Below are 27,613 nucleotides of genomic sequence, written 5' to 3'. Positions count from 1 at the left end.
TCCCAGGTCACATTATAATCCCAATCACGTCCGGTCTCACGTGATTTCATTTATCGTTACTTGGATTTTACTAGAGTTGCGAATCTCTTGTATTATATGTCTCTGATGTGGTCTTGTCATTCTTTGATGTGGTCCTGTCATTCTTTGATGTGGTTATCCCAATACTTGATGAGGTAAAACCACGTGACCAGGTGACCAATTCGGAAAAACCTGTTCTATTTTTAGATAGATGTCCATGTTGTATGTGCCATGCGTGTGGCCATCTATCTAATTAGTGTTCAAATTAAAGTTCGGGTTACTGTTTGAGTTAAAATTTGAGCTAGTTAAGTTATGCTTAGAATTAAAGTTCTAGTTAGCATTGAGTTTCGAGTTTGACTCACATTTTAAGGCAGAGTTATAGTTACAACTTTGAATTTGAGTCACTTCTTGAATTAGAGTTTTAGTAAGATTCGAATTTAAGTCTCATTTAGATTAATTAAGATTTTTAGTTAAAATTCGAGGTATTTTATATGTATTTTTGGGTTCGTAATTAAATTTTCTATCGCGAAACAAGGGTTTTTGCTCGGGCTTCAGAAAAGAGCGCTCCGGGATATGGTACTAAATAAAACAATATTGCAGTATATAAAATGCAACATTGGAGTTGAAATAAAGTTAGATGTGGTGTGATTGCCAATGAGACAACTATCCACAAGAGTTTAAATGCAGTGGGTGTAAAAAAAATCATACATAGGCAACATTGTTTATTTAGTCCGCATATCCCGGAGCCCTTCTTTTCGGAAGCCCGAGCAAAAGCCCTTGTTTCGCGATAGAAAATTTAATTACGAACTCAAAAAGACATATAAAATAAATATACTTCATGATGTATTTAAATGAGTAGTTATTGTTGCAAACTCCACTTTACATGAAATTTGAAATGAGATTATTTTTGGAATAAGGGAACAGGGGAAGTGAGAAAAAAAATGGGGAGGGGGTATAGAATTTTTCTTATTTCAGATTTCAGAAATTAAAAAGAATTTTTCTTCAAATATTTCTTTTTTAGGGGATTAATATTCAACTGCATAGTATATTGCTCAAAAGCAAAAAAAAATAAGTTCATTAGATCACATTTATTCTGTGTCAGAAACCTTTGCTGTGTCCACTATTTAATCACATTCCAAACTCTGAGCTGTATCAAGCTTGAATGTTGTGTCCATACTTGCCCCATCTGTTCATGGTTCGACCTCTGCGGTCGTATAAAGCTGCGCCCTGTGGAGCATCTGCTTTTTTTAGGGGAGGACAACCATTTCTTGACAGTTTAATCTCGAATCAAAACATTAATTTCTCTATAAATACATGTATGTGTCTTTTACAAAGGATAGAAGTGATACAAATGTTCTGTGAAATTTAAAATTGTTTCACAATTTCATCGGCTAGTATTTGAGATTTAAAAGTGGCTGTTAACAGTGATTTGCTAGAGTCAAACATCTTTTCGGTCATTAGTTATATTTATAGCAAAAGTACCTCCACATGTAAAATTCTGTGTAAATTGAAAGTAGACGATCGATTGCCAAACTATTATTACTAAAATGTCGTCAAACGAAGAATCGACACTTTTTGCTATTTATACACTCGGATATACATTTTTTAGTCTGGTAATGATAGCACCACCTACTGAATTTGTGGCTGCCGGTTTGACAGTTCAAAATATGTTGGCAAGTTTCCTTGGGAGTGAAGAACTTGGTTTTATCTACTTTCACATAAAAAGAACAGCTGCGACACTGTTGATTCATTCATGTTTTCCATTAGGTAACCATATACAAGTGTTGCTTTTCATTCACTTATATGTGCAGGGTCGGATCCAGCCATTTATTTTAAGAAAAAAGGGGAAGGGTTCCAAACCATAACGGACCAGATAAGTTAGATAAGATAAGATATATATTATATTTTTCTTTTTTTCCAATTAAAGGCCCATAGGGGTATTGATATTAATTAATGTCAAAATAAAAGGAGGTTCCAACACCGACCCCGGTGAACCCCTAACCCCAATCTAATTAAAAACCGATCTCTCATCGCTCTTGTTTCTGATATGTCGCGTGGGAGATCTAACGAAACCCGCTTTGAGGTCACATGTGAGTGACCTCGTAGGTGTGTCTTTTTCGACCAATGAAATTGAGTCTTCCACGATCTTGGAAGTTTAACGTAAGGCAAAGGGATTTAACTCATTTTATTTACGACGAAATCGTCAGTCATAATAATTCATAAACTTTTTTGATTGGCTTATTAATAGGTCGTCAACTCATTTGCATATCTTTATAAATTCATGACTTTTAGTTCACTCACATGTGACCTCAAAGCCGGTGTCGTTAGATCTCCCACGCGACATATCAGAAACAGAAGCGATGAGAGATCGGTTTTTAATTAGATTGCCCTAACCCCCCCCCCCCCCCCCCCCCCCTTGAGCTGCCACTGAGGTGATGGGTACATCTTAACTGGTTTTATCAAGAGACATATCATAGATTTTATTTGTATCAATATATATATAGCTAGGGTTTTATTCAGGATCATGTACCCTTTTTTTGTTTCAGTACTGAACCTGAGATTTTATTTATGTCTAGCTAAATATTTGGAGATGTTATAGAAAAACCACAGCCCTTCCTCTTGTACTCCTATATTTGACAGTTTTGTATTTGATAAAATAGGGAATTACTGCATGCAGTGCTAGCAGTGAATTCCTTAAAACAAGTACAAACTTGTACCAATTCAAGTACACCATTATGGTGTGCTCAACTTAAGTAATTCAGTGGAGGTATTTTTTATTGGTTGTTTAGGATTATTTTGGTAACCATAAACATAAGCACAACATGTTCAAAAAATAAAGTGAGCAGTCTGTTTGAAATGTTATAGAGACAAATCAATTTATGTATTAAACATGTTAAAAGTGATAATGTCTGGATTTTCTGTAAATACCTTGGCTTGATTTGCAATAAAATCCTTATTTTCTCTTTAATGCAATGAAACAATCAATTGTATTGCTGTCAGCAATGTTAACGTTTAGGTGTCTGGTATAAATGTAGTTCAAATAATTATGACGTCTGGCAAGGCTATTTTATTTATTTTCTGGGACGACTTCCCAAAAAGAAAAAAAATAGCCTTGCCAGACGTCATAATTATTTGGACTAGTATAAATGTACAAAATTCCAAGTCTCTTATATTTAGAATTTTTATTGTTATATTAATAGACTTTACGGGAAGGATTGTGCCTGATGTTCATATGATGAAATCATAATCTTTCAGTCAGTTTAATTGAAGTCTGGAGCTGGCATGTCAGTTAACTACTAGTATTCTGTTGTTATTTATGTATTATTGTCATTTTGTTTATTTTCTTTGGTTACATCTTCTGACATCAGACTCGGACTTCTCTTGAACTGAATTTTAATCTGCGTATTGTTATGCGTTTACTTTTCTACATTGGTTAGAGGTATAGGGGGAGGGTTGAGATCTCACAAACATGTTTAACCCCGCCGCATTTTTGCGCCTGTCCCAAGTCAGGAGCCTCTGGCCTTTGTTAGTCTTGTATTATTTTAATTTTAGTTTCTTGTGTACAATTAGGAAATTAGTATGGCGTTCATTATCACTGGACTAGTATATATTTGTTTAGGGGCCAGCTGAAGGACGCCTCCGGGTGTGGGAATTTCTCGCTACATTGAAGACCTATTGGTGACCCTCTGCTGTTGTTTTTTATTTGGTCGGGTTGTTGTCTCTTTGACACATTCCCCATTTCCATTCTCATTTTTATTTTAACATTTGTAATACACAACACCATTTTAACCTTGATAAAAAATTATTAGTAATCAATATTATAAACAAAAGGTTAAAGGCAGGGTTATCATGGTTATAAGTCTTGTTTGCAATGTGTTTTATTGATTAGATTAAAGTATACATATTATAGTATAAATTAAAGTGGCACAATTTTTTTTTCATTTCAGGTTATTTTCTAGGACTGAGATATGTCTCGCCTCTTCAACATCTTTATTGGTTTCCTTACTTTGCATGGTATTGGCAGATATATTTGACAATTAGCCTCTTTATTATTATAATTGCATCAGCTGTTGTGTTTTACTGGTCTACAGACAATTGGTCCAGACATCCGATTGCTAAAGAACTTAGTTATCTTACTAATAATGCTGGAAGTTGGAGAGCAGTGGCATCCTCTATAAATGTTGAGTTCCGCCGTTTTGACAAATTTACATCCGGCCCACATGGAAGAAGAGTCATTGTCACAGACTCATGGGTTATGAAAACATCCACATATTTTTTAAATATAACGCATCAAAATGATATTCATCTAACTTTATCCAAATCAGAGGAACACTCTCTTTCCTATGAAAGTATGACATCAGTGCAGTATTTAAATATCTCAGTAGTTAGTATCAACAAGAAAGTTACACCATTTCAAATCAGGCAAGTCAAGTAGTTAATATCGATTAGAAAGTTAAACCATTTTAAATCAGGCAAATCAAGTACTGTAGTTAGTAACAACAACAAAAAATTTGAACCATGTCAAATCAGGCAAGTCACTGAAATAGTTAAGTTAATTTACAATTCAAAATTATAAGTATAAAAAACTACAGTTGAGTTTTTCAATGGAAAAAGTACATAATAAAACACCAGACAAAGAACATCTTTTTGTTGATTGTAATCTGAGTCACAGCAAGACATTCAGCAGAAAAAAAAGTCCCAGCTCGTTGCAAATGCTAGATGGCCCTTCATCCCTTAGCACTCATTTGAGTGGAATGGAAACTCATGATTTTTTTAAAAATAAATGAGAAGATGTGGTATGAGTGCCAATGCGAAACCCTCCATTCAAGTCACAATGTATAAATAGTGAGTAATTATAGGTCAGAGTACAGCCTTCAACACAATAGTACACATTTTGTAAATTTATACAACAATATAACAAGGAGAAAAAGAAACCAGTAAGATATACATTTGCTGCATGCAGTTAGACTTTAAAGTTGTTAAGGGAATCATTGCATAAAAGTATAATTTTACACAGAAATAAAACTGAAAATTTCCCACATATAATTTAAGAATCATATATTATTTTTAGAATTTAATGATTCAATCTTGAAAGTTGGTCCTTCTTACACTTTTGATAAGTTACATATGACATTATACATCTCTTCACTTTGCAGACTAAATTCATTGGAATACAGAGATTTAAAAGAAAAGCTGTCAGGGCCAATTAGAAATGCTAGGAACATTGTAATAAAGCAATCTTTAAGTGACCAGTTTTTGGAAGCATTCCATGAACAAGTGAATCTCAATCATGACTTTCGTTTGCCTTTAAATATGGTAGGTATTTCTAAGAATAAAAATAACAGTATAATAAAATTGAGAAAGGAAATGGTGAATATGTCAAAGCGACAACCACCCGACCATAGAGCAAACAACAGCCGAAGGCAACCAATGGGTCTTCAATGTAGCGAGAATTCCCGCACCCGTAGGTGTCCTTCAGCTGGCCCCTAAAATATGCATAATAGTACAGTGATAATGGACGTCATACTAAACTCCGAATTATACACAAGAAACAAAAATTTAAAATCATACAAGACTAACAAAGGCCAGAGGCTCCTGACTTGGGACAGGCGCAAAATTGCGGCGGGGTTAAACATGTTTATGAGATCTCAACCCTCCCCCTATACCTCTAGCCAATGTAGAAAAGTAAAAGAATAACAATACGTACATTAAAATTCAGTTCAAGAGAAGTCCGAGTCTGATGTCAAAAGATGTAACAAAAGAAAATAAATAAAATGACAATAATACATAAATAACAACAGACTACTAGCAGTTAACTGACATGCCAGCTCCAGACCTCAATTAAACTGATTGAAAGGTTATGTCTTCATCATATGAATATCAGGTACAATTCCTCCCGTTAGGGGTTTAGTATCATACTATCATAAAATATATGAGAAGAACATAACCCGTGTCATGCCAACAACTGTTTTTTTAGAAATAAATGTGTTTAGTTCCGATGCAAAGACCCTATCAGTGAATCAATGTTAAAGCCAAAATATGCAATCTTTAATGACCTGACAACAGTATCGTAACTATATCCCCTTTTAATAAGTCTATTTAAAGGTTTTGTTAGTTTCTGAGGAGAATACTGACATTTTTGTGCTTTATAAAGAATATTTCCATAAAATTTTGGATGTGAAATACCTGAACGTATAAGATGTCTGCATGTTGAGTTATATTTACGAATTATTTCCTTATACCGTTGATAAAATTTAGTAAATGTTTTGACCAGTTTGTGATATCGAAAACCCTGGTGTAATAATTTTTCAGTAATACATAAATTTCTCTCGCTAAAATCTAATACATTGTTACATACACGAGCGAATCGTACAAGTTGAGATATATAAACACCATAAGATGGTGACAAGGGAACGTCACCATCTAAAAATGGATAATTAACAATAGGAAATGAAAAATCATCTCTTTTATCATAAATTTTTGTATTAAGCTTCCCGTTTATGATATAGATATCAAGATCGAGGAAAGGGCAGTGGTCATTGTTATCATTAGCTTTATTTAAAGTAAGTTCTACAGGATAAATTTCTTTAGTATACATACTGAAGTCGTCATTATTTAGAGCCAATATATCATCCAAATATCTAAAAGTATTGTTAAATTTTTGTATCAAATGTTGTTTTGATGGGTCTTTGCTAATTTTAGTCATAAATTGTAATGCAGCTTTATGCTTGTTCCTTTGGCATATGTGTGAACATATCATTACAAAATACATCTTTTGAACTATAAGAAAGCAGAATTAGTTTCAATTGAAAATCCTTCTACCTCAAAAAGACTTATATTCAATAAATTAAATTGTAAACAGATATTAAAATAGTGTCAACTTATGCACGCAGTCTATGTAGGTATAATGTGAGCCTAGTAATTAACCTCCACCTTAATCTGTACTCTATAGGGTACAATGTAAATATTATAAAAAAAAATGATAAACACATATGGATTGAAATGCTTACCTGACAATATGGAGAAAGAGTTTTTTGTGCAATAACTTGAAAACTGTTCTACCAATTCTTTTTAAATTTAAATATGTTGTTTTCTACTGACAAAATTGATGTGAAGTTCAATATTGCCAATTTCAATTTTGCCATATTTTTGTCAGCAGTTGTAGTTCTTTATTGATGTAAAATACCATTTTCAGTTGTTTCTGTGCAAGAAGTCGATAATGTTAAAAAAGTTAAAATTCAAAGATGTTTTCATGAGGAAAGTTATGAATTAGTGTCTTAAAACATTGGGTCAGGGGCTGTTTGGAGTTAAAAGGAACAGGGCAAAGTCACAGAATTCAATTATATTTGATAACTTGAATATTTCAAACTTAAATTTTTCAATTATTATATGTACCAATTAATGTTATATACATTCTTTACAAATGTCAATGAATGACATGTATTTTATGAATCATTTTCAACAGCAATGTTATATTTATTTTTATATATTTAGTTTATATTTTCAGCATGCCCTAATTGTTTTCAAACTTCAAAAAGATCTTTATCATTATCTTTAATGTTAACTTATGTTTTTAAGACGTCTGTATGTGTCATCTTTTCAGGATTGTGATAATTGTATTGGATGTATGCAGAAAGAATCTGACGTGAAGCTTGTAAAATTATGTGATGATCCAGAAGCTGGAAATTGTGTCCAGTGCTTTTGTCGACCTATGTGGTGTTTAGAATGTATGGGTAAATGGTTTGCAAGTCGTCAGAATCAACAAAGACCTGAAATATGGATGAGTGGAAAATCTCCCTGTCCTACATGCAGAGCAACATTTTGTGTTTTAGATGTCTGTAAAATTGTTAAATAAATGTTAAAATATTAAAAGTTTGTGTTTCAAAAATTGCATCCAAAACATTGTGTAGGAAAAAGCTTGTTCAAATTTCACTTGACATGATACGTGTCACTTGAAACCCCTCTTTACTGGGAAAAGAATGATCATTTAGGATCATTCAAGAATTCTGAAAACAGATTTAATCAGTACTTTTTAAAACTTTTTTCTTTGTAAATAATCAACATTTCAGTTTTGGTATTTGTTATTTGGAAAATGTGTTATTATCTTCAAGCTATGTTCTAATTCTAACAAAAGATTTAGGGCACACTTACATGGTGTAACAATTAAACATGGGAAGTCATTTGCATCTCAGTCCCAGCAAGTAGTTCGTTTTAAGAAAAATTTAGTAAGCCTATATGTTTATTTTTTAACATGCAACACTTGGTTTATTACAAATAAGAAACAAGCAGGTAATAATAAATATTGTGCACCCCACACAACAATGGAGGTTATTTTCAAATGACCTTTCCTTCAGTCAGTTCCTCCAACAAATGTTCAAATTGTTTTAAATAGGCACTGCTGACCAAAAACAACTTCATATTTAGTCTGCAACATGACCATGGTAGGTTGTCATGATAACTTATTTCTGCTTTTCTGATACTTGTACTTTGAATTCTGATTAAGATATGCTGATATTTGTAGTATTGTGCATTCTTGTTTAACTTTCTAAAAGTAAAATAGCTGCAAGTATTCAAATACAATATTCATCTTAAACTTGTATGAAATACTTGTAACTGGACATTAAGAAAACATCAATTAATCAATCATATACAATAAAGTTATTCATAAATTTATCTTTAAGGTGGCAGTTGTGTATTTATTAGTATCTTGTAGTAAAAATTTATCAAAATGCATTCACACATGTAGATGGGCATATTTCATACATGGAAATAGTTCATGAATGACATTTGTACCTGTGATTATTCTTATTTCGGGTAAGAAATGGGTCTTTCATTTAAAATCATATATTTATATATGAATAAATTATTTTAGTTTCTGATGCTCTTATGAGGCCAAAAAAGCAATGCTAAAATTCTATTTTAAATTTTAAAATGAATCCATATTTGCACACTAAATGATGTAATGTTTGTCATGCCTGCAACAAAAATGCAGAATGTGAGGCATAGGTATTACAAACTGGCGGCAATTGTATAAACTATTTCGATATTTTAGAAGGTAGAAGACCTTGATGCTTCATACCTTGTATGCAGATACCATATTTTACAAAGTTTCCTTTAAAGTTATGTGGTCATGTCAGTATCTCAGAAGCTATATATAAGCAATATGTCAACAATGTTTGGTGTATTGAATGATTGTAAAGGGTACATGTCCCTCTTGCAGATTTCATCCCCGATTTCATCTAACCTTGACCTCAACTTAATGTTTCATTGAATAAATTATAATGTGTAGTTTTTGTGGTTTGGTCTATTTGTCAGATACTTAAAACAATAGATCAAGTATAGTTGGTGTAAATACTGGTTGTAAGGTGATGCATGCCAACGACAATGAAAATTATGTCAATTTTCAGATTGAAGACTAAGACGGACTCTAGCTGATTATATATAGAAGTATCAGAGTACAGAACATTCCTAAACAAAACATAAGGCATCTGTTACTTCTTCCTTAAAATGTAAACTTTTCTTATAGAACTTAACTTTAGTTTTAAACTCGGGATAATGTGAGCAAAGTTACATCTGTATGCATTCTATCTCTTGAATTCATTTTTTATACGACCACAAAAAAAATTTGCGGTCGTATATTGGTATGACAATGGCGTTGTCGTCGTCATCGTCTGAAGACACATTGGTTTTTGCACTATAACTTTAGGTTAAGTAAATAGAAATCTATGAAATTTGAACACAAGGTTTATGACCACAAAAGGAAGGTTGGGATTGATTTTAAGAGTTTTTGGTCTCAACAGTTTAGGAATTAGGGGCCAAAAAGGGGCCCAAATAATAGAATGTCTAAGCATTTTTCTTGGTTTTTGCACCATAACTTTGGTATAAGTAAATAAAAATCTATGAAATTTAAACACAAGGTTTATGACCATAAAAGGAAGGTTCGGATTGATATTGGGAGTTTTTGTCCCAACAGTTTAGGAATTAGGGGCCCAAAATTAAATTTTGTTTGATTTCATCAAAAATTGAATAATTGGGGTTCTTTGATATGCTGAATCTAAACATGTATTTAGATTTTTGATTATGTGCCCAGTTTTCAAGTTGGTACAAATCAGGGTCCTAAATTAAACTTTGTTTCATTTCAACAAAAATTGAATCCTTGGGGTTCCTTGATATGCTGAATCTAAACATGTATTAAAAAGATTTTTACTTATGGGGCCAGTTTTGAATTGGTCCAAAATTAAACTTTGTTTGATATAAAAGAAATATTGAATCCTTGGGATTCTTTGATATGCTGAATCTAAACATGTATTTAGATTTTTGATATGATCATATCCTCAAAAAGGGAAATGTGTTAAAGTCATATGAAACGAGTGAGTGGTGAAAAATAATGTTTTTCCAATTCTTGAACCAATGCATGTATATATCACAAAATAAGTCCTCTGTGCACGATTTTATCATTATTTACGCAAATATATCGTATAATCGTCAATTTTTTTCTCTCTGTCTGTTATGATTTAACAAATATGGCTGCTCATTAAATGCCGTGTTTTGAAGCCGAAGTTTACCGATTGTCACCTTATAGTAAATAAATAACAAAAAGCATGGGTATTGAGCACGTGCTTAACATGTACAATCAGATAATTGTTTATTTTAATGAGAGATTCATGCGTAATGCGATCACCGGATTTTTACGAGGAGGGTTACGCTCAGGTCACTATGCATACGGAAAATATGTCGGCGAATTGCTTCCTGGAAGCAAGCAATTAAAAATAAGTAAACTTCTTCTAAATGTGGACAAATTAAAGAATTTTCCTCAGAAAAAAGTATATGTACAAAAGTTTTATAATGAAAACTATCCATTTAGTTATAAAAAACAGATGCATATTTTTTTTTTAATTTGAGGTTTCATATGACTTTAATGTGTCAACGCCCTTGGCACTGAGTTTATACACTATAGGAAATGAAACTTTCATAATAGAACACTCACACTCATTAAATCTTAGTAGTTTTAATAAGTGCCGAAGGAACATTCAGTATTACACCTATGATTATTTGTATTAGTATATACTTTCGCGGGACAAAACACGAGGCAAAACAGACAACAAATGTATTTTATATTTTTAAGTTTTTGGTACCATCATGTGGTTGTTTGTATAGTTGAGTTGATGTATGATTGACGATCTTCACAAATCTTAAATTTCATTCTGTGTTGCGACAAATTATTTTAAAGGCTTTTCCATGTGCACATTTCCATCCAATGAAATAAATTACATATGGGTTATACTTCAATGAGACTACCACTCAATGATTTCAATGATAACAAAACATTTAGAGGTCAACATATGGTCTTCAAAGATAGATCCCTCAAGTCTACAGAATAATGTCAAGTCATTTGCCAATTTAGAAGCAAATAGATAATAAATAACTATTCCTAAGAAGTGATAAGAATAACCCAGATCAGTGCATATTAGAAATCAGACCTGAACAACTATGCAGTATTTCTGGATTATTTTAACAGTGTGCTATTTCGTTGAAACCATAAATGGAGAGTTTTCCAGGACACCTAAGTTGAACTTCATTATGAAAAAACTGGACAATTTAGCCCGTGATTTTCAAGATCTTCATTCTAAATATGGTAAATATGTTTCTTACCAGTGAATGAATAGTTGATATGTTATAGCATAACTTTTGCGATAATCAAAATAGTTGCTTCTAAACTTTCATTATAGTCAGTATAATATAGAGAATGGAAATGGGGAATGTTACAAAGCTGAGACTACTATAACTACTGTGTTATAGTAGTCTCAGTACAAAGAGACAACAGCCTGAACAAAGAGTAAGACAAAGCCTAAAGCATATTAAATTATTGCTAATTTAAAGAAGCTTTTGAGTTTTGCTTGAACAGATTAGGAGAAGGTCATGTTTTTCTCAGACTGTTAATAGTCGCGTTAGTTTCTGTGTCATTTGGTCTCTTGTGGAGAGTTGTCTCATTGGTAATCATACCACATCTTCTTTTTTATATGTACAGTTAAATCCCTTGTATGTCATGTATGTTAGATATGTTCTGATTGAAATTTTAGTCTTAAAATTCATTATTTTTGTTTCTAGCTGTTGATTTTTAACTAGCTTTCAGTAACTGCAAGAACTCTCAGCTCTGTACTTGGTGTCTTTTGTGTTTTTGTGTATTGTTTTGTGCTTTGTATCGATTTGGCCATTTTTATGACCCACCTACGATAGTAAAGGGCATTATATTTTCTGGTGTGTGCGTCCATTCGTCCCTTTGTTCGTCCGTTCGTTCGTTCGTCCATCCGCCTGTCCCGCTTCAGGTTAAAGTTTTGTTCCAGGTAGATTTTGTAGAAGTAGAAGTCCAATCAAATTTAAACTTAGTACACATGTTCCCTATGGTATGCTCTTTCCAATTGAATTTCAAATTACATTTTTTTACCCCAATTTCACAGTCCATTGAACATTAAAAATTATAATGCGAGTGGATGATCCGTGTACTATGGAACATTCTTGTTTCTTATGTTGTCACATCAAAGGGAAGGTTGGGTGCCCGCAAACATGTTTAACCACTGACACAATGTCTGTGCCTGTCCCAAAATCGGGAGCCTGTTATTCAGTAAAAGAGGGACGAAAGTAGCAAAGGGACAGTCAAACTCATAAATCTAAAACAAACGGACAAAGCCATGGCTTAAAATGAAAAAGACAAACAAACAACAGCACACATGACACAACATAGAAAACTGAAGAATAAACAACATGAACCCCACCAAAAAATTAGGGGTGATCTCAAGTGCTCCACTTTGGCACCCGTCGTGTTGCTTATGTGATAACAAATCCGGTAAATAGTCTAATTCGGTAGGTCACATTCATGAAAGGGAAGGGGATTGTAGTTACTACGTAAGGAACATATCCGATATAATTTGTCAAACGGTTATTCCATAACGGTCAACCAACTCGTGATGGCGTCCATAAAATGTACTAAGGGATCATTTCAACTTCACCATTTGGAACTCTTGGTTTTATAGCTTCCTTGTGAGCAGCAACCCTCTATCAAGAAAATCATGATAGGAAATACAAGCACGGGAATATCGTATCAATTGGGAGATATATACTCCGTATGCAGGTGCTGCTGGAATGTTGCTACTTAAAAATGGAAAGTTCACAATTGGAAAGCTGAAATCATCTCTTTTGTCGTAAAATTTTGTTTTCAACCGACCCTCATTGTCAATTTCTAGATGTAAGTAAAGATATGAGTCCGACTTAACTACATCTGTAGTATCCTTTATCTCTAGTTCGATGGGATAGATTCGTTCCACATAGTCACCAAATTTTGAATTATTTAGTGAAAGAACACCATCTATATAGCGGAAAGTACAGTTAAAGGATATTGCTAACTTCTTATCTTTCTTCCTAAGAAGTTCCTGCATGAAGTCAGCCTCATAATAATAAAGAAACAAGTCGGCAAGTAGAGGGGCAGTTTGTTCCCATTAATTGTCGCTTTAAAAGCTCACCATTCGGTATGGGTTTTGCTTTATTTTGAAGTGTTTTGCTGAAGTTAGGAAACTGAAAATTCACTTTAATGATTAATTGAGTAATATACCTTTGCAAATATACCGGTGTTATGTAGCAATCCCCCCTTTTGTTTCCCCAATTTCCCCTTGGGTAACCACTTGCGTCTTTTTTTCAGTGGGGAAATTTTAATTTTGAAACCTTCCTATTCTTCCCAAAAAAGGGTTGGCTTTGCGTGTGTAAATAGCCACTTTTCTCCACATCCCCATATTCCCCAAACACTATATAAGCAACTTAACTGTACTGCCATTTATATGCATGTACATTTTCCGTATTTTCGTTAAAAATGTTTTAAGTCTGGAATGCTAAAATAATCTATTTGCAGCTTGAGTTTCATACAGGAATTTTTGTTTCAATTTAAAAGCTAAAAAAAAAACAGTGCTAATCTAATAGAAGACCAAAGTCTGTATTCCGTATTCCGTGACAGACAAAGAAGCTGTGAAATGTCTTCAAACAACGGTACATTTTCCATTATGTTCTAAATTATAAAAAAGATCTATAGAAAATACTGTGAAACTGTTTACTAGAGTAGTGGTACAAACATGTATTAACCATATATCAAACAAAACTCTCAATAATTTCGGGACAATTTTAATCACTGAAATTTAATTGATGTTCAAGCAACCCTTTATACCCCTTTTCTCCATTGTGAAATTGAAATTGGTAGCAAACGCTATAAACTTATTGCTTTTGGATACCATAGGGCAAAGTTTGTTAATAGTGAACAGAAGATAAAACATGCTACACAGAAGAACAAGTGATGAGTATGCTTTAGAGTTTAGGAATTACACCACTAATTCATGGCCCCATTATTACTTTCTATGTTAAATTCCTCAATTTCAAGCAGGCACAGCTCTTTTGTTCTAAGTTCAAATATTATAAAGTACCAATCAGTGCATGTCAAAGCAACACTTTATAGTGTCTTTTATAAAAAAAAAATCAAAATACCTTTAATGGCATATAAAGAAAGAACTGGTTACCCGATATACCAAAACAGGTACTTAAGATCTGACAATCAGGCAAAATGAACCCTCATTTCAAAATTTGGTGCATTTTTTTTTAGTATTCAAAATTATATGGGAACTGTTCAAATCCTTGATGACCTCTTCTGATTTTCATAAGAATTCCAGTTCCTTCATACACTTGTCAATAACAAGAAGATCAAAGAAGCCGGATCTTTAATTTCACATTCAAATATGTTGATGATGTTCTATTTTGTATGAATTGTCCCTTCCTTAGCAGCAATAAACCAACTACTTCTGCTTATGGGATATACATTTCCCAACTCATCATGTATTCTAGAACTTGCAGCTGTTACATAGACTTCATAAAACATCACCAGTGTCTGAGCAGAAAGTTAACGAACCATGGTTACATGCTAATTTAATAAAGAACGTCTCGTCATTTTTTCTACAAGAAAAAAATCATCGGCAGATGCCAATACCTTAATTTGTTGATAAATATTTCATATTAACTTCACAAATAATAGATGATGGTCTTGAAGTATAAATGCTAAGTACTGACTTCGTTTTTCATCTACATTGCGTGATATAGTGTTCTTTTTATTTATCATTGTATATTTTTTACTTTCACTCCATTGTGTTATTGTGCTATGGTAATTTTTAGCTCACCCGGTCCAAAGGGCCAAGTAAGCTTTTCTCATCACTTGGTGTCCGTCGTTAACATTGATAAAAATGTTCTTATCTGAAACTACTGGACCAAATTTCACCAGACATGGCCACAATCATCATTGGGGTATGTATTTTGGAAGGAAAACTAGGAGCATGCCATTTTTTCTTGGGGGACAAGATTTTCATGGGGGAATGGATATAGGACAATGGCACAATGCAATTACAAATGTCAGTGACAAGATCCCTTTTTCTAACAGGTTTTAGCCAATTCGGGCCGAAAAGCATAAAGCTAATAAAGTCAGAAAAACTATTTAAATAGTTGTCCATTAAATAGTTGACATTTATTTTAGACATGTATATCTGATTAATTTACAGAAAGTTTAGAGGCTGAAAATGTGAACATAAAAAGGGAACTTGCTACTGATAAAAGAAAAAGACTGCTAGAATCAAGTCTCAAAGGTAAGTAGAGATTTTGGTGAAGAAAACGCTTATTAAAACAAACAAGAAAATCACAAACATGACATGTTATTATATGAATGTATTTCAGCAGACACTATTGAGAACAGATGTTTATGAAAAAACAATATAAAGAGTATGTGGTTTATAAAACCATAGGGACAACCCCGAATGCGGTGAGGTATGCAATTCAAGTTGTTTACAATAAAATAATTTTAGATTATAAATTGGATTTACATACACGAAAAAAATCATATCCTGCAAATAACGCACCGCTGGCTATAGTTAATTATTGGACCTCTGTTTTCTTGATTGTAAACTCAACTCAGCTTTTAACGACCAGTTATCTTTTTATCTTTTAAAATTAATGTATAATAAAACCTATATATTAGTGTGCAAATAAAATTGTAATTGTTATTAATAAAAAATGTTACGACTGTCACAGCATATCTGGTTTTTAAATCTTTGTTATTCTAAAGCTACTAAACATTAACGAAACATCATGATATGAAGCAGTGTTTTAGAAATAGTCTTGAAGTAAAACAAACTTAATGTATAATTTGCTTATAGAAGGAAGCCAAAGTACCGTTGGGTTCTACGCAAGGAGAAAACAGAGTGGGCTGATAGGACTCCAACAGACGATAGAATTTGAACATATTCACGAAAATCATGGAAATGGTTATGACTCAAGTCACGGACATTTTACAGCGCCCGTTTCCGGTTTGTACGCATTCTCAACGACAATCTACTCTGGATCCGCTAAGAGTATTGATTGTGAAATTGTCAAGAATGGTCAAAATTTGGGTTCGCTCCACGCACCTGCTCCAGGCTACTCATCTTCTACATTGAATGTGGTTATCTATTTGAATGTCGGTGATATGGTTTGGGTCCGACATACTGGTTCCACGCCACAGGAGCTAAATGCAAATGACTATTCTACATTTTCAGGGTTTCTAATTTCAATTTAAATATTCGATGCAACTAGAATGTGTCTTAGAATTAATTGTTACTTGACATATGATTATTGGGTAGACGTTAATGAGCAAATGAAAACAGATTATTAAAAACAGAACAAGAAAAAAATCTAGAGATTTTATACACAAACTGTAAGCTACAAATTAGAAGACCGTTTTGATAAGTTGTGAATCTATTCAACAACAAAAAAAATGAAATCAATAATTAAACCATCATTACTTGTAGACAGCACGTATGTATCTCCTTAATTTACCAACTTGAATTACAAAAAAAATACGGCTTAGAATCGTCTGGCGTATGACAAGGTTTTCGCTGAGTAACCCCATATCTATTGTGTTAGTTTTTTTTTCATTTGAAGAGTTCGGTGTTTTAATGCAGATCTTTGATCGTCTGTTTTCGGAATTATTTTACATTATAAAAAAAAAGAACAGCATGGTGCCTTTTCTCAGCATAAAGTTACGTCTAGACATTTGTCTATAGTTTAGTAAAGTAACTAAATATTTATGTTTTTATCGTGATGTGTGTCAACTGTTTACATCTATAATACTAAAATTACGAGGTCCAATTTGTCAGCCGTCATCACGTAAAAACGACGAATCAAAGAATTCAACTTTATATATAACTAATATAGTACAAAGGTGTAGATTAAAAATTACACCACTCCAGGCCCTTTTGTTTTCCACGTAATTAATATTGCCAATAATTAAGAAGTTCCGGGTCAAGTCCGATACCGATACCAATAGTATATTCACCTGTTACCTATTACCTTATCTGTACGTTCCGCATACGACAGGCGCACCACCAAACGGTGTATTCAGGATTAATATGCTATATACACGGGTCATAATCACAGGGTTGACACTACTAAATTGTCAAATTGTTACCTATTGTAGTATTTTAATCAGTAAGACTTTCTAAGATAACAATACGGCGAATACTAAAAATCTGTGACTAAAAATAAGGCGTATAGATACAGTTTTCAATTTGTTAGCGGGCATGACGTAAAACAGCGAATCAAAGAATTCAACTTTATTTATAACTCATATAGGACAATGCTGTTGATTAAAAAATACTCCATTCCAGGAGCTTTTGTTTTCGAAATAATTAATATTACCATAATTGATAAGTTCCAGTTCGACAGGTTCAAACAGAAAGATTTGATAGCAGAGAAAACTGTGTATCTTATAATCGGCATGACTTTATCAGATAACAATACTAATACTAAAATAAGGCTTGCGCATAGTTATATACTTAAATTCAGTCACGGACCCGCGATATCACGGGTGTGTTCTAGTACTATTTAATTTTGTGTGCTTCTTATCAATCTATTAAGTAATGGGAGAGATCCGTTTGCGCCAAATATGCGTCCTTTTGCGCAACAACTTTTTATCTCGAATGCTACGTTTGCGCTACCTGTTTTAAAATTACATTGTATCATTTGCGCCATGAATAAAACATACGATTGCCCCAATTAGAAGATATATGACTTCCCTCCTCCTTTATTCGGACTTGGAACCAGCAGTTAACACGGAAAATGTTGCTGCATGGGTACTTCCCAATGTAATGTATGTAGATGCTTATAACTTCACTTTATTGTAAAAAAACCACCAAACATTGAAGGATGAAATGCATAAAACAGTTCATAATAATTCCAGTGGAATGCTTCTGCTCCATTGTTGGTACGTCTTGCGGTAGATAGAGTTTCAGCCCGTACGGATGACGGGAACAAAGCACTGTTTCATCAACATATTTGGCTAAAACATTATCAACAAAAGCTTCTATTTTCTTCTCTTTTAGCATATCTTGTATTAAATATTCAGCAAAGCAATAAGTTTTCATCTCTCTCTGTATATGGACTGTCTAATGCAAATTCAAGTCATTTCTCTCCAGATGCTCATCTTCATGGTGAATTATCTTCCAACATATGATACTTTTTAAGTAAAAATAAGAATAAATATTAATCAATAATATTTATGATAGCTTGATTTCAATGCAAAGGGAATGGGGAAAAGTGTTCCTTAGGCAGCAACCATTTGATTTTCTGGGGGGGGGGGGGGGGGGGGGGGGCTATGGTTATTTTTTTCTGGACAAATTATTTTTTTCGCCTGCGGCGAAAAACAATTTTTTTCTTTCAATTTTAGCATTACATATAGTGGCAGCTGAGGGTGAAACAAACAATTTTTTTTTCTCAGAATCAAAAACAAATTATTTTTTTCTCCAAAAACTGGAAACAAACTTTTTTTTCCAAAAAAAACCATAGCCCATTTTGCCATGGATATTTTTACTAATTGCGAAAATAATGATGCGATACAAAAACGATTTGTTTTCATTTGCATTTTTTGATTTAGAGAGTATCATTTGTTGATAGCATTTCCTGAAAGAGTAATATCTAATCTAGAATTTCTGTCATTTGTTATTCCTGCATGCAAATAACTTTGAAAGTGAAGAATAAGAAGCAAAGTCTTGGAATTACAAGAAATGTGCTTTGAGACCCTTTTTGTTCTTTCTTAAAAACTTTGATTATCGTTCCGAGATTTTAACTCACTGGTGCTGACAGAAGGTTTGTGGATGCCAGAAATAACAGGTTTTGTCCATACATGTTTTATGAGAGATACTAAAAGTGAATTGACTGAAAAAGTTAATGCATGGTAGAGAAAAAGTTTGTGAAGGATCGAAATGCCAGTCTTCTTTTTCTATGTATGCTCTTTTTAAACATCCGCAATACACCTGTAACGTTGTAAAGGCTAGGAATAGAACAAATATATTGTGAAATTAACTCATCTTTTATATTATATATTTTCCTTTCTGGTAACCAACAAATTAAACAAGGACCAATTTGAGTACACATAGTCCCACCATCTGTACTATTCTCCGCTAAAATGAAAATATTGAGGAAAAGATTGTCTTCAAATAGAATTCATGAATTACACGCGTTGGAGTAACGAATATAATATTTCATATTTTTCTTCTGTGGTTTGTATTTTTTTTAAGTAATATCTGCATGTTTTGGCTGTAAATTATGCATTGACATAAACATGGTCTTATCGAAGCAGTCAAATTAATTTTATTTTGATAATTTAATATACCAATTTAACTACATATGCAAACTTGAGAACCAAAACTAGTTAAATAAAGTGTATAAAGCTTTAATAGCAGTTTTCCACTTTACATGAATTAAAACCAGTTAATCATGTTAATTAGAGAATATGAGAGTGATTTACAAGAATGGCGAACTCCTCTATAATCTCTGTCCTTACTGAACATGCTGAATAGATATAAAAGAAAAAAGATCATGTTTCAAAGAATGCTGACCTATTGATCGGATTTGTGAGATTTAAATAATTATTCAATATGCATAGGTGTACCAAAACTTACACTTTAACATGCATTTAACAGTTTATCGTTTCTTATTCAAATAGAACAACCTTTGATTACGCAGATATAAAAGCCACTCCCATCCAGCAAAAAAAGAAAATAATAACATTCCTATGATGTTTGTGCCATATAATGTTATTGAAAGTTGCTATTAAACCATTTGTTGTTTGATGTCTTTGAAGCATGTTGACTGTATATATATTTTGATTATCCCATCGCCTTGTTTAATTGTATTTCCGTTAGCCTAAGTTAGTAGATAGATATATCATATATGAATTGGTAATTGCCTATATAGACCTATATATAATAATCTGAGACTACCATGATATCAGATGGTTATCTAATAAGGAGATGTAGTATTGTTTCTTATATTATGATTGATATAAGTTGAGTTTTGCTCAACTTTAATGAAAACATTCATCGGGAAACAACTTGAAATTAAAAGAAAGTAATATGTTTGGTATGTGCAGAAGCATTACTTCTTGTCTTAGAAATCTGAAGTTACGGAAAACCATAACACAGGACAAAGATAATACTACTTGTTCAAGATTCGAAAGAGTAGAACGGGGTAACATATATATTTATTTGTTCATTTAGTCAACTACAAACATATTAATTTTAATATCAATGATGTACAAGCCAACAAAAAAAAAACGTTACAACTGTCAACGGAAGGTTTGTGGATTTCGCTTCTTTTTTAAATCGCATATGTTGTGTCAAGGAATAATAGATAAGAGCCGCGCTGACGTATTAACAGAACACGTTTATTGAATATTACAGTTATAGTTACAGTTAGAGATACATTTTATGAAAGATTGAAATTCCTCCTCATCAGTTACGGCTGTTGACATCATCAATATACTGACAACGGTTTAGAGGTTAGGAATATAAGACAAGTAATTAAAATAATTATCAAAGGTACCAGGATTTAATTTAATACGTCAGACGCGCGTTTCGTCTACATAAGACTCATCAGTGACGCTCAGATCAAAATAGTTATAAAGCCAAACAAGTACAAAGTTGAAGAGCATTGAGTATCCAAAATTCCAAAAAGTTGTGCCAAATACGGCTAAGGTAATCTATTCCTGGAATACGAAAATCCTTAGTTTTTCGAATAATGTAAAGTTTTATAACAGGAAAATTATAAAAATGACCATATAATTGATATTCATGTCAACACCGAAGTGCTGACTACTGGTCTTGTGATACCCTCGGGGACGAAACGTCCACCAGCAGTGGCATAGACCCAGTGGTGTAAATAGTTATCAAAGGTACCAGGATTATAATTTAATACACTAGACGCGCGTTTCGTCTACATAAGACATATCAGTGAGCTCAGGTCAAATTGTTATAAAGCCAAACAAGTACAAAGTTGAAGAGCATTGAGGATCCAAAATTGATTTTCAAAATTCCAAAAGGTTGTGCCAAATACGGCTAAAGTCATCTATTCCTGGAATAAGAAAATTCTTAGTTTTTCGAAAAATTCAAAGTTTTGTAACATAGTCGGGGAAATAAATAAAATGTTGTCTAGTTGTGTTCCATATTCAACATGTAAACTGAGGTAAAATTCTGGATTATTATTTTTTTAATCATTTGACATCCAGCACATATAAATCCATTTAGGAAGATCTTCTATGGTATCTAAATAATTGACAGTGAATCATTGATTATTAATTCAAGATTTCGTGAGATAAAAGTAAAATTAGAATGAGTATACATATTGTCCGAATGTCACATTGGCATATTTATGAATCCCATGCGTTGGTGTAGAAAATATAATATTTCATAATCTTCTTTTGTGCTTTGTATTTTTTTGTAAAGTAATGTCTGCATGTTTGGTTGTAAATTATGCACTGGCATTTGCATGTTTTGTTTGTAAATTATGCACTGGCATAAACATGGTTTGTTGTATTCTTCCTCAAATTAGAACTTCTAAATATACCTGTGAACTGGATGAATAGATATATACACTTAACAGTTAAAAGTCACTTAAATATAAAATAAACAAGAAAACCATCCTCGATCACTTTACAATTAAACGGTTGGTGATTTTAGGGTAGATGACACATGACTATTGTATTTAAAATGTAGAAACGTCAAATATATGCATTCCCTTTAATAATGGCGGCTGAGAGGAAAGTTAGACGATTTTGTAGTGTTTGTGAAAAGGAAAATCTTGTGGCATGGAAATGTTTAAACTGCTTGGAATTACAATGTAGTGATTGTAAAAACGTTCACGAAAAATTCTCGATAAGTAAGAATCATATTCTTATACCACTGGATAAACTTAGTCCGTCTGTGATGGAGGAGCAGAAAGTTAAAATCACGTCTGCTATCAACAATCAGGAACAGTGTGACTTATTTTGTATCAACTGCAACGTTAGGATCAACACGGCCGATTCCATTATGGAACATCTTACTCACAATTTGGACAGTTTTGAATCATTTAATAAGACTCTTAAAAACAATATTGAAACTCTCATATCGAAAATCACATTAGAAGTCGGATCGTCCAAATCCTACGATGACAAAAAACAAATGGTGGAGGAAAAAAGAGAAATTCAAAGAGAAATTCAAAAGAGGTATGAGGAAATAATATTGAGTTGTAAAGCTAACATGAAATCCCTACACAACGATTTAGATAAGTTTTACAAAGATAGAGAAAAACATATTAAAGAAGCAAAGAAGAGAGTTGGGAAAGAAAGTACGAAGCTTGTCAAGGCCAGAGACAAACTCGGCATGCTGCAATATAAAGCAGAACTTCCACAATTACAAACTACATTTATTTCCACAAAACAGCAACTGGAAAAATACTTATCAACTTTACCCGTTGATGAACAAATAGTATTTAGAACTGGAGATCAAACTTCTGATGACATCGCAAGAGATATAGGATCCCTACACTACTCTATAGCAGCTTCTGGAAAATCAGGGAGAAGTTTTCAGTTGGTGTTAATAGAGAAAACCGGACCAACCAAACTACAGACCGTTTCTGTTATAACACCCTGTGGTGATACTGATGTTTGCATTGGAGGCGTGAAACACAAAACAATTCAACTGGTCAACCTTACTAGACCATCAACTCCACTCAACGAATTTACTGTGACATTTTATGATTTTACATCTTCAGCGGATGGCAGCTTATTGTACATTACAGATTTCAAAAACAAATGCTTGCAAGCTGTAACAAAACTTGGAGATTTGAAAAACATCAAAACTTTCTCGCCGCTTTTACCAACTTGTGTACACGTTACATCTACTCATGAAATATACGTTGGAATAGTAGAATCTGACAGTCAAAATGTCGACGCAGATAGCAAAAGAGCAATACTGAAATTGACACCACAAGGAATTTTCAAGGCCGAATTTGAGTTTGATTTGAGAGGTACTCGACTATTTACTGTGCCATATCGATGCCATGTGAACGAAACGAACAAATGTATTGTTGTAATCGACAAGTACGACCCATCCACAGGACGAGTAATAGCATTTGACGAGACTGGGGAAGTGAAGTTCCGATATTCTGGATTCACAGCTAGTTCTAAATTTAAACCGTTTAGACCAACGAATGTCAGCTGCACACAAAGGGGTGAAACAATTATTTGTGATATCGATAATCACTCTTTGCATATCATAGACAAAAACGGATTCTTTATCCAGAATTTATCGACTCTTGACGTGGGTATACTGCATCCGCATAGCATGGCTATAGATTCTTATGACCGTTTGTGGATTGGCACGGGTCACCCTCCGACTGATGCTAAACAGAAGGGGCAAATATACATCACTAGATTGATAAAGAAATAACGGAACTCAAGTTTAGCCGTTTATGATAATTACTGTGTCTTTCAATGTGGTTGTTTAAATTAATCAGAAACTGAAACGTAATTTCTGTCTCTCATGTAACTTACATATTTTGTAAAAACAATAATAATTGTGATTATAACCAAAGCCTATTCATTTGATACCTGAAACACAAGCGACTGTAAAATAAGACATTTTTATACATTTATGTATCTACTTTAAAAATAATGGTTTTTTGTTTTCTATTGTAGCTTTTGTAACTTTGTGTTTGCTTCTGCATGTATAAATGAAGAAAAAAAATACAATAAGAATAATAATGATAAATGGCATGAATATGATATTTTCACAATAATAAAAAGTTAATATATATATAATTTCACAATCCTAATTCTTATGTATGTTAAAAGTAATTTCGCTAAGTGAGTTGCGATACAAGTGAATGTTTAACAAATTGGAATAACACTATTTCAACTGAATTCTCAAAATTGTTACATAAGAAGTGCATAATCAATGTAGGAGACATAAAACAGTTTTTGCAGTGAGAAAAAAAGTACAATTATCAAAATCTGCTTGAAACAGTCGAATTGTGTAGGAGAACGAAAAATCTTGCTCTCTACTGATTCAAAACATCAAACACAACCGATACTACTAGCACTGCCACATGAGAGGAAAGCTTTATCTTTCACGTGGGTAATTGGTTGCATAGGTTTGTGTTACTAAACTAGATTTCTATGAAAGGTTTTGCGAACTTCAATTGATCCTTTTGGGTTTTTGTTCACGCTGTTGTTTCTCGTTATTAAGTTTGCATTACCTGCTTTATATTCCTTTTTCTTCCAGTTATTTTAATAAATATCACGTAGTTTGTTTATATGTCTTAAACTTCGAATATTCGGACGGACTCATTTCATTACACTCCATGTGTATATTTTTAGTTTTAGTTTATGTTACATAACACGAAACACTATTGAACCGTAAAGGCATTTCATCATATAAACAAAATTACTATTATCTACACTTTTTTTTTTACATGAACGAAAATTGTAGATTCATCGGTTAAGAATTATTTATGATTTATTAGATTTTTAGGTGTGTTTTTCGCATGATCAGGTGTGTTAAATCATGAAATTCAAATTGTGTACCTGAATACCTGTAATTTTCTAATGATGATATATTTAAAAACTAATTTGGTTTTTCCATAAAAAAGAATATGTGTCACAGTGTGTTCCCACATCCATTTATGTAAACGCTTTCCTCCTAATGATCAACTCAAATCAATATACAGGCATATAACAGCTGTAAACCGCGAAGTGACTGGAAAAATATGTCCTGTTGTATATTTTAGGAAGTAAACTTTTGTATAATCCAAGTGATTTTCTTACTACGGAGATTTATTCCAAGGTATAAGACATATAATTTAAGAAGCCTTTAAAACTGTATAAAATCATCTTACAACAAAAACATGGGCCCTTTAATTTGGACTGAAATAAAAATATTGTATTGTATTGTATTGTAAAAAACCACTTGCATACCCTTTCAGATTCCCTTTTCCTCTCTTTATACACTACCCAACGCGGAGATACATATTTTAACAAGAAAAAAGATTAAAGGTCAATATATAATTATTTTATTGGAAGGTCCCTTTGCTTCAATGTCAATACGAGATGTATTTCTTGTTTCATTATGTTGTTTGAAACATGAACGTTATAAATCTGTACCCAAATCTGTTATTAAAATCATGATAGGCTAAAAAGTAAAAACCGTGAGATTGATGGTTGCTTATTGTCAAGTTACGAATATTTCATGTATATACCAAGACAAAATTATGACATAATAAAATTCAACAATTGCAATGAAAGTCATGAAACAACATTTCTTCATACAAACTAATATTGTAAAAGTATTTTCAATACGACTCTAGTTTTGTATCCGAAATACCAAAAAAAAAAAGATTTTTGGGCGGTTTTAATTTAGAAGCTTGAGACTTTTAGGATGTATATGATCCTGTTGAACAAAGAAATAAGTAATGGTGCGGAAATGTTAGACCTATAAAGTACAAAAGAAAAAACAAAAAAGTTAATAAAAACGTTGCAAGACTATATAAAAAAGAAGATGTGGTTTGATTGCCAATGAGACAATTCTTCACAAGAAACCACTTGACACAAGAAATAATAACTATAGGTCACCGTACGGCCTTCTACAATGAGCAAAGACCATACCGCATAGTCAGTTATAAAAAGGCCACGAAATTACAAGGTAAAACAATTCAAACGAAAAAACTATTGGCCTAATTCATGTATAAAATAATGAACCAAAAACAAATATGTAACACAGCAACAAACGACAACCACTTGCTGATTACAGGCTTCTGACTTGGGATAGCCGGTCATTTGACCTAGAAAATGTCACGGTCATCTACTATTATGTCATAATGAGTATTCAGAAATACAAGCTGTTCAAATACTAAATAAGAATTTTTAACTTCTTCTATATATAAATGCATGAAATGTCAGATTTTGTGCAGTTGTTTTTTTAACCCCGAAAGGCGTTGCCTTGTATATCATACCACATCTTCCTATATCTATATATCATGTCTAGAATCGTGTTCTTTCACAAGCGGCAAAATAAAATTTCAAATTAAGGGAAACCCATGACCTATATTTCAGTTTTCATTTGAAAATAAATGCACTGTTTTACTAATAATTTTATAAAGTATGCTATTTGGTTGCAGTTTTCATTGATCTTTAAGTATAAACAGTTTGAATGTACATGTTCAAAAATACGTCATTATGTTGCAAGAACCTCAAAATACACATATGTACGATGTATACCGTGAATTTTCGTGTAGATGGGATATAATCTAGTGAAAGTTGGATTTTAAGAACATAATAAAGTCAAACGATTACGGCGATCCGTGTTGTTGGTAAAAGTGCTCTTCGACACAGTTAATAAACTTAAAGGTTCAAAGAACAATGCATGAATGTGCGGTACGACCGTACTTAACAAGGGACTCTCTATATCCCTGACTTAACATACCGTTAAAAAGAATGATGCACTTTTTTTATATATATAAATCATTTTAGTAGTTAAATAAGCGTCTTTGTTCGCATTATAACGATTCAACCTTGAAAAATACTAAATATGCATGGTTTTTCCGATAAAAATAAAAAGTTTTATGTGTTATATACGTAATAACAAATACCGGTATATAGCATTTAAAAGAGAGTAAATTCTACTGAATTGATTATTAAATATTGTTAAATATAGGTATTTCATATAACATGACAATTAAAATGTCGTTAATGTAGTCATTTGTTAACTGGTTCCTCACAATATTTCTTCATTGTATGTCAAGATGCCTAAATGACATTCAGCAGTTTATGAACTTGGGACTTTCAATCATGATAATCAGAAAATGGTAAAGTTCAAATAAATTAACTACCCAAATAAATAAAATTTGCAGCAGAAGAAACAGATTTTTTGTTCATTAACTTTTTTTGTGTTCAAGACTTCAAATTAAGGTCTGCTGAAGATTTGTTAAATATTTGACAAACTTACAAGGGTCTTGTTTTGAAAGGTGTATTCTTTAGCTAACAATATTGGTGAGAGATTGGCACATGGTTCAATATAACATCCGATAGCTTAAACGATTTTGTGAGAAAGCACAACCGGAATCAGACGACATTCATCATCATACGGATATTTCAAACATTTTTTTTCTCTCTATCAAATCAAACTAAAGTAGTTTAGTATTGTCTAAATTAAGCTTCAACGGAACAAAA

At 32.6% G+C, this 27,613-nt stretch overlaps 3 protein-coding genes across 4 annotated transcripts; all 3 read left to right on the top strand.

The window, feature by feature from the left end:
- The first annotated feature begins 1,476 nt into the window (after positions 1 to 1,476).
- LOC139520988 (E3 ubiquitin-protein ligase TM129-like) lies at positions 1,477 to 7,890 on the top strand. The gene is made up of 4 exons (XM_071314109.1): positions 1,477 to 1,785; positions 3,966 to 4,440; positions 5,175 to 5,334; positions 7,622 to 7,890. The coding sequence occupies exons 1-4, from the start codon at positions 1,566 to 1,568 to the stop codon at positions 7,871 to 7,873; spliced, it is 1,107 nt and encodes a 368-aa protein (XP_071170210.1). The 5' UTR covers positions 1,477 to 1,565; the 3' UTR covers positions 7,874 to 7,890.
- A 3,577-nt stretch (positions 7,891 to 11,467) lies between these two features.
- On the top strand, positions 11,468 to 16,667 carry LOC139520987 (complement C1q-like protein 4). Of its 2 annotated transcripts, none has more exons than XM_071314108.1 (3): positions 11,468 to 11,653; positions 15,600 to 15,683; positions 16,254 to 16,667. In XM_071314108.1, exons 1-3 carry the CDS (start codon positions 11,509 to 11,511, stop codon positions 16,646 to 16,648), a joined length of 624 nt encoding a protein of 207 aa, XP_071170209.1. In that variant the 5' UTR covers positions 11,468 to 11,508; the 3' UTR covers positions 16,649 to 16,667. The 2 variants fall into 2 exon arrangements, with proteins under 2 accessions (XP_071170209.1, XP_071170208.1); XM_071314107.1 differs by having other exon boundaries at positions 16,251 to 16,667.
- Positions 16,668 to 20,408: 3,741 nt separating this feature from the next.
- LOC139520986 (uncharacterized) lies at positions 20,409 to 24,208 on the top strand. The gene has a single exon (XM_071314106.1). The coding sequence runs from the start codon at positions 22,152 to 22,154 to the stop codon at positions 23,835 to 23,837; it is 1,686 nt and encodes a 561-aa protein (XP_071170207.1). The 5' UTR covers positions 20,409 to 22,151; the 3' UTR covers positions 23,838 to 24,208.
- The last annotated feature ends 3,405 nt before the right edge of the window (positions 24,209 to 27,613 follow it).

The sequence above is a fragment of the Mytilus edulis genome, chromosome 4, assembly GCF_963676685.1.
Source record: "Mytilus edulis chromosome 4, xbMytEdul2.2, whole genome shotgun sequence".
Taxonomy (NCBI): Eukaryota; Metazoa; Mollusca; class Bivalvia; order Mytilida; family Mytilidae; genus Mytilus; species Mytilus edulis.
Note: the sequence above shows the minus strand (reverse complement) of the source record. Positions and strands in the feature narration are given on the sequence as shown.

Excerpts from the sequence above, each read along its gene's own strand:
- LOC139520986 (XM_071314106.1), top strand. The coding sequence starts at position 22,152 with ATGGCGGCTGAGAGGAAAGTTAGACGATTTTGTAGTGTTTGTGAAAAG.
- LOC139520988 (XM_071314109.1), top strand. The coding sequence starts at position 1,566 with ATGTCGTCAAACGAAGAATCGACACTTTTTGCTATTTATACACTCGGA. Across the intron at positions 1,786-3,965 it reads TCATTCATGTTTTCCATTAG|GTTATTTTCTAGGACTGAGA; the intron begins GTAACCATATAC and ends TTTTCATTTCAG. Across the intron at positions 5,335-7,621 it reads TTCGTTTGCCTTTAAATATG|GATTGTGATAATTGTATTGG; the intron begins GTAGGTATTTCT and ends TCATCTTTTCAG.
- LOC139520987 (XM_071314107.1), top strand. The coding sequence starts at position 11,509 with ATGCAGTATTTCTGGATTATTTTAACAGTGTGCTATTTCGTTGAAACC. Across the intron at positions 11,654-15,599 it reads AGATCTTCATTCTAAATATG|AAAGTTTAGAGGCTGAAAAT; the intron begins GTAAATATGTTT and ends ATTAATTTACAG. Across the intron at positions 15,684-16,250 it reads GCTAGAATCAAGTCTCAAAG|AAGGAAGCCAAAGTACCGTT; the intron begins GTAAGTAGAGAT and ends ATTTGCTTATAG.